Source organism: Xiphias gladius, chromosome 5 (assembly GCF_016859285.1).
Source record: "Xiphias gladius isolate SHS-SW01 ecotype Sanya breed wild chromosome 5, ASM1685928v1, whole genome shotgun sequence".
Taxonomy (NCBI): Eukaryota; Metazoa; Chordata; class Actinopteri; order Istiophoriformes; family Xiphiidae; genus Xiphias; species Xiphias gladius.
In genome coordinates, this window is record NC_053404.1 from 9,628,484 (window position 1) to 9,639,721 (window position 11,238).

General features: G+C 37.4%; 1 protein-coding gene across 3 annotated transcripts; it reads right to left on the reverse strand.

Annotated features, from left to right (window-relative positions):
• Nucleotides 1-1,301: 1,301 nt before the first annotated feature.
• Nucleotides 1,302-9,122, reverse strand: ropn1l (rhophilin associated tail protein 1-like). 3 transcript variants are annotated; one of them, XM_040127592.1, is made up of 6 exons: nucleotides 8,954-9,120; nucleotides 7,970-8,102; nucleotides 7,078-7,201; nucleotides 6,140-6,301; nucleotides 5,484-5,659; nucleotides 1,302-1,460 (listed from the first exon to the last, which is right to left on the reverse strand). In XM_040127592.1, exons 2-6 carry the CDS (start codon nucleotides 8,098-8,100, stop codon nucleotides 1,358-1,360), a joined length of 696 nt encoding a protein of 231 aa, XP_039983526.1. In that variant the 5' UTR covers nucleotides 8,101-8,102; nucleotides 8,954-9,120; the 3' UTR covers nucleotides 1,302-1,357. The 3 variants fall into 3 exon arrangements, with proteins under 3 accessions (XP_039983526.1, XP_039983527.1, XP_039983528.1); XM_040127593.1 differs by lacking the exon at nucleotides 1,302-1,460 and adding an exon at nucleotides 4,512-4,688 and having other exon boundaries at nucleotides 8,954-9,122; XM_040127594.1 differs by lacking the exon at nucleotides 1,302-1,460 and adding an exon at nucleotides 4,512-4,693 and having other exon boundaries at nucleotides 8,954-9,122.
• Nucleotides 9,123-11,238: the final 2,116 nt, after the last annotated feature.

The window sequence follows — 11,238 nt, forward strand, 5'->3', positions numbered from 1 at the left end:
TTACTGGATAGTGGAAGGCCTTGATCATAAATACATTTCTCTAATATGAGTTTTCTCAGTAGATCTCACATATGCCTATATGCCTGCATGTACCTTATGAGCACATGATCTTAATGCTGGTAGGTCTAGACAGGCTCCTGTATGCCTTCCCTCATTCAGTCATTAATTTATTCCCCCTAAAACCACAAATATCCATAACACTCTAACACACCATGGTTTCTTCTATGGCATACCTGGAGCAGGAACACTGTACAAAGACTGTACTATGAGTCTCCTCTTGACAAAAGCGCTGAACCGTTAGGTTTGTGTATGTGTCTGATGATAAATTGAATATGTGACCAAAACCAAGTGTTCACATATGGGTTTTAAGGGTTCTGCTTGGTTCTAAGAAGATTCGCCTGGAAATGTTGTTTTTGCTCTTTATAGCAAAGGCCTAATGTACTAATTTTTAATAACTTGATTAGAAAGTCTTCACATTATTGCTTAATCAGTTAATTAGACCCAGACAGACAATACTATCCAATCAGAAGCTAAGGCAACACTTAAACCCAGGGACAGAGAAAGTCTTTCCTTCCAGTTAAAAAACATTACATAGAATTTAACAATCTATACTGTTAAGAAAATGAGGTCCTTTTCCCACAAATGAGGCAAAACAGCACAGAATAAATCTACATGCACAGAGTAACACTACATGATTAAAGTCCAAGTCATCTTGCAGAAGAAGTTTATCCTCTTACTCAAAAGCATACACATAACCTTACTGTAATGGTGAGCCTGAGTGGTAAAGCCACTGTGAAGTTGTCTTAAAATGCTGTTCTTCTAATGGCTGTAGGATGCTGGCTCCAAGAAATACCAGAATGTGTTGAACTCAGTGCAAAATTCCACCTACTTCTCTTGAAATACAAAGTAATTTCTTTTTTCACAAGGAGTTCAGGTCTCAATAATTAATTTCACATCTGCTGATGTGTGTCACAGTAGGGATTATGAGATCATTGTTCCATTGAGAATTTAATAAGGCTTAAGAGAAAAATGCTTGATTGACAAGTGCTTGTAATAGGCAGCCATAGTGGTTTTTGTTTAGTCATCCCACGTCATCTTTAAAATGGTGGTAAGTGTTAAATATGAATCCTCAGTTTAAAATGTCTCTTGAGGAAAGTAAAGGTGGCGTCAAAGGCATTACATCCATGTTTCTAGCACATTAGTTACATCTGATATAGTGTAGTGGTAGGCATTTTCTCTTTTAGTTACACCTACTGTAAATACACAATGCACAAACAGATCTTTCAGGATTTGGCTCAGCGTTCACTGTTAAACATATAGCTTTAATTTTGAAATTTTTGTCTTTCATAGTTCTTATTCAGCTTTTGATGTTGCTGTGGTTTGATGAATCAGGAGGAGTTGCATCCATACCGTCCCGATCGATGAAGTCCAGAGGCTTTATCATCCCATGTTGAAGCTCCCTGAAATATATCGTATGTTATTAGACATGTATGACATTTGTACAGTACAATCTGTAAGCCATACAAATAGAACTGAACAGCTAATGCAAAAGTCCCAGTTACTATATCTCACTGTTAACTTTCAAAATCATATAATTATTAATACAATTACTATTAAGAATAACAGATAACTAATATAATCTAATAAATACTAATACAAACAGCCAATTCTAACAATGAATTCTAGACCAATAAAACCAGGTAAAACAAAAGCAATGTTTAAACAAGTTCTGAACAAATGCTGTCAACAAAAGTGAGTACAGTAATAGAGCTTAATGATAAAATCCATGTTCTGCAACATCACAATACAGCATGAATCATGTTTTCCCTTTTCCTTACCCTGAAATCTGTTACAAAACAGCTACAGAGAGGAACACTAAAAGGGAGCCTCTGTATCCTCTCTCTCTTCTCCTGTCTCTTTCGCACTGCTCTGCTAAATTCATCGTGTCCCTGGAGATGTGGTGTTATGAGCAAACCTTGAAGAAACAGTAAAGGCTATGCAACAAGATCCACCCTGTAGCTGAGATTCCTAAACCACTAACATCTTTGCAATGACATCATGTTTCTTCTAAGTTCCAACATCCTATAACAATGGAACATACAGCTGTACAGTATGACCATTGTTCTAAAAGATGCACCTAAAAATAAGTTTTAGTTATATAGATTTGAGGATAGGCCTACGAATACTTTGTGAATAACATTACACTGTTTCTCACTGTACAGTGAAAAGTGTGGGATAAGTAGAAAGCATCAGAACAGTAAGAAACAGTTCAGTAAATACAGGAATATTTCTCTGTGTTTCAAGTTTATCTCCTTGTTTTTAATAGCAGGTGTATTGATCAATACATGATAACAAGGTCCACGATTGTCTAAGTAAATTATACATGAATGAAAAGTAGAATTCACCTTACTACAATTGTCTACCAGGACAGGTGTGACCTGACAGGACGATAACTGAGACCGAGTAGCTTGGTTTGACACAACACAGTTTTGTTCTTTGTACATATTGTGAGACCCTGATTTTTTAATCTATGCTTGAAGGAAGACATGCAGAGGAGGAAAGGGACATCAAAAAAGCCAAAAAGGTAAGGCACGAGTGAGGATCTATAGTATTCTCCTAATACTAACAGTAGCAACAATCAGTGTCTGCTTACAGTTTGAATGAATACTATACACAAACTGTCTCTCTCTCTGTGTGTGTGTGTGTGTGTGTGTGTGTATACACTTGTACGGCTATACATTGTGAGGATCAGTTTGAGTTTTAAACCATTGAAGTGAAGACATTTTAACCGGTCCTCACTTTCTGACACATCTTTAAAGGGCTGTTTGAGGGTTAAGACTTGGTTTTAGGGTTAGGGTTAGAATTAGGTTTAGGTTAGGGTTAGGGTTAGGGTAAGGGTTGGGATTAGCATTTAGTTGTGTTGGTTAAGGTTAGGGCAAGCGTCTAGGGAATGTATTATGTCAATGTGTGTCCTCAAAAAGATATAAATACAAATGTGTGTGTGTATGTATGTGTATCCTCTACCCCTAAAACCTGTTGCCAAATTTTAAATCCCACCGATCCTTTTTCCTGTCCTGCCTCAAAAAATTACACAACTACAAGTTTGTGTGTGAATGTGTGTGTACATGTGTGTCAGGGAAAAATATGTTTAGAAGAAAATATAAACATTATTAGGGCAATAGTCAACCAAAGAAAATCTTGGTTGACTGAAATCATACCTACTCTTAAATTGGTTGTGGGGGGGGGGGGGTCTGCACATTATCTCTAGATTATCTAAATCAGCCACAGTGCACTGAGTGCAGTCTACCTAGTAGCCTTGTTAGCCTAAATGAATTAGTTAAACATAAAAAACTAGTATTTGCAGCCTATTAAATCATTTTAGCCTAATTATTTTATACTGAAAAGCTCAAGAACTATCGAGGAATATACGCTAAAAGACTCAAGTTTCAAACACAAAACTTGACAGAGCATCCTAACACAGACAAGTTAGCCTACCATTTTTAGATGCTATACCATGTTGGTTGTTGAGCTGTGATATGCAAACTGTTGTTGGCAAAGCTTGACTTTTTGGTCATCCGTTTTAACAAAATGCAGCCATTCCAACGACTTCCTAAACATGGTGTCAGTTTGGAGCCAACTTCGAGTAAACGTTCAGTAAACGTTTATTAAGTATTAATTAAGGTAGACCTAGTAGTCTCCATTACATTGGCCAAATTCTTCTCATTGTCTGACCAATGAGAATTTGGATGGGAGCATATTGAGCAACCAATTGACCAGTTGACAAGGAGACAACATTCCTAAACATCAAATCGTGCCTCTGTGACCTTCCGCAGATTATGTTCTCCCACTGACACATGTAACAGCGTCTTTTAAAAATGCATAAATGTAAAAATTTTTATTTCAACTTCAGATAGACTGGGTGAGACTGAGCATGAACGTATAGTGCATGTTTGTGTGCATGCCTCTGAGATTTCTTGGCCCTGCATGTGATTTTGCGTGCTTTCTGACTAGTGTAATAAACGAGTATTAAGTTGTACTTGCCTATTTACAATATTGCATGGAGGAGTGAACAAAACACATGAGGTTTTAAGCCTTCAACATGAGCTGAAAATCACTCTCTTGTGCCCTTAGAGCTTATCTCTTTACCTCTCCTCTTTTTCGTCGGTTTGGTGAAATTAATACACCGGCAGAAAGGCTAAATGTGGTGAAGCTGCAAGCTGATATGTTGTGTGTATGATAAATAAATGAATGAATTTGGCTAACCCAGACATAAGGGAACAGGCAATAAAAAGCATACAAACACTCTTGACACACACCTGACAGCCTGTGTAAGGCAGCTTTTTGCCTCTCTTGCTGCTCATTAAAAGATTCTAACCTAACTAAAAATAGCAGCCTCGTTCAGCTGGACAGTGATGAATGATAACCCCCTGTGCCTAATGCTGACAATTAATGGAACGAATTTCTAGGTAATGAAAAAACAGCTGTGCTTGAAGAAAGCATACACAAGCCAATTTATTAATTGAACACTGTCATTTATTTCCCTTCTGTTCCTTCCTTCCTGTCTTCCATTGCTTACCGTCTCTCCTTCCCTCACTTCTGGCTGATGTTAGAAGTTGGAAACTTGAATCATGCCATTCTGCTTGTTGCTGACGGGCAGAGACACCAGTGCATCAGTGCCACCAACAGCTCTACTCTGCAGCATAAGGATTTTTCACAACAGTGAATATCACTATCTCACATCATCATCTAAATCCAGGGAACCTGGCTTAGTTCTTAAACTGTCTGTGCTTTTTAGCCTACTGAAATAGACTGGCAGAAATGTTGGGCCAAACAGAGCTAAAGCAGTGTTCAGTAAATCCAATGCAGAAAACATTTTAACAGTGTACCTTCAACTTTAAGTAGTTTCAAATGTATTTCCCACACTTACTTATAAAATATATCCCTTCCCAAACACTAGGTGCAATTTTGAAATGTTGTAATGCTGTAATTTAATGTAATATCCACCAGAAGTCTTTAATGGATATAGTCTAATTTGCTAAAATGTTGACCTAATCAAACCCCAGGTTAATTTTTTGTTACCTCAAGTGACTAAATGAGGAAAAATTGAGAAATTAAAGAAGAAAATATCCAGTTTTAAAATAAAAGGCAGTTATAGTTTTTTGAGTTTTTGAGGTCAACAGTCGAAAAAAGTCAACTTATATCTAATACTTGATAGATATTATATGACCTTGATGACTGACAATCTTGACAGACAAAAGAGTAAAATAAGGACTTTTATGAGATTAGACAGCAGCTTAATCCAAGAGGAATTGATTCAAACTAGGAAAATAATTAGGCTGTTTGAAAATAGAACTGGGAAGCGCATTTATCGCTGATTGCAAGATGGAGGGTTATACATCTGAGGAGAACAGACACACACACACACACACACACACACACACACACACACACACACACACACACAACAAAAAAATGACAACTACATTTGTGGCTGCAGGCTCCTTAGGAAGTTGTCAATGTGGTCCTGTGGCATGTCCCCATCCAGGTGAGCCAGATAAGTGTAAAGTTTGACAAAGGTGTCGAATGGGATCCTCATGGCACCACCCTCCTCATCCTCTGTCAGGATCTCACAGGCAAACTTCAGAGAACTCATGAGGGTCTAAGAAAGTGTATACAGAGACACAGAGAATCAGACAGTGGGACTTATCCAAAAAACAGACACAAAAAATACAAAAAACATGCATTCAGCATTCAAGGATAATCACGTCCCATTTGAGCATCACAAGCCCATACTGCAAACACACTTACATATAGAACATGACTGCCCTCATGTGGTAAAAGTGTTCAAAGGCCCGCATATTCTGAGAAAAATCCTTAGGTTAATATCATTGCAAAGATTCACTAAGTCAGAGGATTTATCCAGTCATTCTTTCTGAAGTCTGGGGACCCTGATGGAGAAGTCTGGATCACAGATGTCTGGATCTAGTCTAAACATTAGAAGACAAGACCGTGAGATGAACAAAAATTGCACTGCTTGTAGGTCTCCAGCTGTGCTTAGCCTCACATTAGGCTTTAATGCTCAAAGGAAGTGGTATAAAGTGGTATTAGTATTAATATCTGGCCTTATACAATGTCTCACCCCTCCCAGAGCACTGCAGCCCAGGGCAAAAAACTCCATCCAGTAAATTTCTGAACTGAAGCAGCCCAGTGATAGCAGGGTCTCCAGCTGATCCATTGGTAGACATAGACCCTTCCATTTCCTCTGCAATTCCTCCTTGCTGCATGTTTGCCTGGGGGACAGCTATGATTGGGTGCAGTAAGTCAGTTTTGGGAAAGTTTAGGAGAAAAAAATAATCAAGTTATCTCAGTATTATTTGGAGAAATAAAGAGCAGTATGGGTTCTGGAGAATCTAGACTTGTTGGACATTGATAGTATTTATTAGCTTTCCTTTACTTATGGTAGACTTTTATATATGGGAAGCTATGTATTTAAAACACAACAAGGATAGATATGCAAGAAGAGGAGTTTATTCACCCTCCAAGCTGGTAGATTTCTGACTGTTAATGTCTCAAATCAACAGTACAATTGTATATTAGTGGTAGATTTGTATCCATTAATTTTTCAATTTTTTTGAAGTAAATAGCAGCATCCTCACAAACTTAAGACTGTTGTGTAAGTGTTGACCTTTAATAAAATATTAATTATTCAGTTCTTTTAATGGATCCAACACACCAAGATGCCAGTAGATGCCCCAGGTGAGACAAAATAGGTTTGGAATAATATGAAACTTTAATGATCAACATGGGGAAACAGGATCACTGCACTATTCAGATGTGGAAGAAAAACAAATGTGGATATTTAACGTAATGTGACTAATAATTACACTCATATCAACATATAAGTGAATCAATTGCAGAAATGGAGCCTGTACAGTACATGCAAAATTCAAAACAGTAAAGCAAACTGGAAAATATGGAGTACATTAAATACATTGCTTTTCTTCCAGCAGCAGCAATATAAAGAAAACAATTATGTGATGAGTTCTATGAGGTGTGGTCCTGCTGTAGAGAAAATACCTGTTTGTGGAGAGTCTTAAGTAAACCTGGAGTCAGCCCAGTGTCTGTCTTCTGGGTGGCAACATTCATCTCCAACTTGTCTTTGATAGGCAAACACTCTCCTTTAGACAGTGCACTGAAGTATCTGGGAGAAGACACACACAAATTAGCACACATATTATTAAACACTGACCTTAGCTTCACCCTGTTTGTCAGTCATCTCACCTGCTTCCTAAGCATGCCAATCACATGAATGTAAATTTTAAAACGGAACATAAGTTGCTATTAGTCTAATTTAAGGAGAACTAATGAGCAGCATCAGTTAAATCATCATGTGTTGTAATTTTCTTTGTCTGAAGTTTACCAATATTTTCTAAAAGTCTAAAGGGGATACTGTGGCTAATCTTCCTTCACAGTTTAAATAACACTTTCAGTGAGTTTAGAGGCAGCATGACATTCAGATTTTCTGAACAGCAACAGAGGCTTGTGTTACTTGAATAGCATATGAACAAAATTGTAGCCTAAAACATACATTAATTGTTTTTGTTTTGCCATATGACTAACTTTGTTGTCTTTTATTGTTAACACTACCAGGCAACAATGGCCAGTAAAATAGAAGAGGATAGGACAGTCCTTAGGATTACAAAAAAAACCTTTATATATTTAAATTTCATCCACTTCTTTCAAAATGCTTTTTCTTTGTTGGAGAAAATCAGATGAACATGAAAGCCCATGGGATTCAATTATAGCCAGTCAATGCAAAGATGAGAGATGCAGAGGTGAAAAGGTCCTACCTTTTTGCACCGTGATGCTGCCTGGAGTCATTGTTTATGGTATTGTTTAAGCGATCAAGATTGGAATAAAACACAAACAAGTCTATTCTACCTGAACCATTAAGGGAATTATGACTTACGCTGCAGACCACAGCAGCAAATCCTTGGGCTGTGTTCGAATGGCTGCCTTAGTGAAGTTTTTAAGGATTTCAGGCAGTTCAGGAGGGATGCTGATTTGCTGGGCACAGTACATTGCGTCAAAGAGAGGCATTGCTGCAATATAAAACATTGCTATATAGTACATTGAGATCTAGCCGATATCAGGTCTAAGAGACAATTTTAAAAAGTTGTAGCTCCCTGGCCACTTACATCTACTCACACTGACAATAACAAACCATTAATATAAAAATTAAATTATGATTCTTTAGACTTAGGTGTCCAATGTTGCTGTCATACTGGTGGAGGCTGAAAAGAATATGGAGGTAGACACCATGGAAGCATGTTTCAAAGCGATACAGTTCAAAGTTCAAAAATCTACAGATATGTATATTTCCTGGTAGCAAGCTGTTTCTGCAAGATATAAGAAGCCATGCTGGAGAAATCCCATTTATAAGGCAAATGGTTTGTTATTATCATCATTTTACATATTTCCTTGAATGAGAGCAGCAAGAAAGCAAAACAATATTACAAAGTCTCTGACTATGGAATTAGCCACCCGAGAGGTGGTGTTTATAGTAACAACTGCTGAATCCCCTCTATAAAGAGTGAATTAAAAAACAAAACAACTTAATGACAAAATGTTAGATAAAGTACTGTAGCTAGCTTAGTTTCCTAGCTAAGGTCAAGAGGAAAGATGTGGCAAAAGTGGGCCGCCACATCGAAGAAATTCTGTATTGACATAACATTTGCTACTACCATTTTGCAACTACCATTATAATGGAAAACACAATAACCAATTTTAACAGAATGTCTGCAATTATATGAATAAGGTTCTTTAACGTTAACTTAACTTTTTGGTCATAATACTACCGGCCTTAAACTAAATTGGCAAATGTTCGCATAGTCAAAGGCATTTTTCTGACTAACTTTTAAAATACTTTGAGCATTTAACACTGTAACGTTACCTGCACTGTTGAATAATGAATGTGGACAAAAAATCGCAGAAAGGTAGACTGAAATATGGGTAGCTAACACAAATAAAGAGAATTTAAGCCTCGCATGTGATAAATAGAGTACAGCATCGTCGCACGGCAACACTGTTCTTCTTTTGTTTTTAAGGATGTCTGGAACGCCGCATGAAGTGCATTACCGCCCCCTTGTACGTAGGAAATTGGATAAAACGCATTTAACTTTTCAACTGTATTTGACGAAGAAAATAACATTAATTAATTTCGAATTTTTACTCACCCAAACGTTCATTTTAAAAAGGTTTGATGCAACATACCACTCAGGACAAAAGGACTGGTTGAAACACTCCTTGGAACAATCACAAGGTAACTCGAACACCACAGTTAGTCTCATGGACAAGAAAACTTGGACTAATTGTGGTGATTGCTGATTTTTTTCTGATTGAAGAAAGATAACACTTAAAGATGATCTGATACCTTTGTGGAGAACGTAGTGAAAGGTCTACATCCACTCAGAGGATTTAACCATAAGTCATAAGTAAGTTGAAATGTACCTGTGTCCTGTTTTATCTGGTACAAAACTCTTTCCACTTTTAAAAAGAAGGTAGTGAATCAGAGGAGGCTAGCTTTGTGGTACAATTGTGGAGTAAAGCAGATATCGCGAAAGCTGGCAAGAAAGTGGCGTTCCATCAAATCTAGAGAAATTTCGCCTAGCCTGGAAAATAGTCAAATAACATTTAAACAGCCCTCTGTAATCCTAGAACCTCCTATTATTCATCATTAATACAAGAAAATAAGAACAACCGCAGGTTTCGTTTCAGCACTGTAGCCAGGCTGACATAGCTCTTGACATGGCTCTCTATTGAGCCATGTATTCTTTTAACTCTCAGTAGTAATGACTTCAGGAGCGTCTTTACAAATAAAATTGTAACTATCAGAGAAAGAAAAAAAATCTCCTTCCCACAATTGGCACAGATATAGCTTTCAGTTGAGTAGCCTTAGAAACGACTGTAACGCCCGATTTATAAGTAAACAGCTTCTGTCCTATAGATCTCTCTGAGCTAATTTAAAGACTGTTCAAGGATGCTTTACCTTTAATTAACACTATAATATTAGATCTGATCAATTTATCTTTATTGACAGGCTAGACACATCAGGCTTTTAAGGTTACAGTAATTAAAACTCTACTTAAAAAGCCTACTCTTGATCCAGATGTTTTAGCCAGCTATAGACCTACAGTATATCCAACCTCCCCTTTATTTCTAAAATTCTTGAAAAAGCCGTTGCAAACCATTTATGTGATTTTTTTGCATAGGAATGGTATGTTTGAAGATTTTCAGTCATTAATTGGAGTACATCATAGCAAAGAAACATCACTGATGAAAGTTACCAATGATCTTCTCATGGCCTCAGACAATGGACTCCTCTTGTCTCTGTGCTGCTAGATCTTAGTGCTGCATTTGACACCATAAATCACAAGATTTTATTACAGAGGCTCCAGTTTCTTCATGTTAACAATGACTCTTTCATACCATAGTTAGTCATTGAGTTCCACAGGGTTCTGTGCTAGGACAAATACTTTTCACCCTTTATGATTCTTTTAGGAAATTTGATCAGGAAGCACCACATAAATTTCCATTGCTATGCAGATGACACCCAGCTGTATTTGTTCATGAAGCCAGATGAAATTAATCAGGTAGTCAAACTTCAGGCATGTCTTAAAGACATAGAGACCTGGATGACCCGTAATTTTTTACTTTTAAATTCAGACAAAACCGGTTACTGTATTTGGCCCTAAACACCTTAGAAAAACATGTCAACATAATTCCTTGTTATCAGAATGTCCCAATAACTCCGAAAAACCCCCAGTTGATCCAAAGTGCTGCAGTGCAAGTACTGACAGGACCTGGAAAAAGGTATCTTATTTCTCCCATATTAGCTTCTCTGCATTGGCTCCCTGTAAAATCCAGAATAGATTTCAAAATCCTTCTCCTTACAGACAAAGCCCTTAATGACCAAGCTCAATTGTAAAGACCTCATAGTGCCCTATTATTCCAACAGAACACCTCACCCTCAAAATGCAGGCTTACTTGAGGTTCTCAGAGTTTCCAAGAGTTAAATAGGAGGCAGAGCCTTCAACTATCAGGCTTCTCCCCTGGTTCTGTCGGCAGTTTCTGTTAAAAGCGAGCTTTCCTCTCCACTGACGCCAAGTGCTTGCTCATGGTGGGAACTGTTGGGTTTCTCTCTATAATATTGTACAGTCTTGATCTTACACTGTAAAG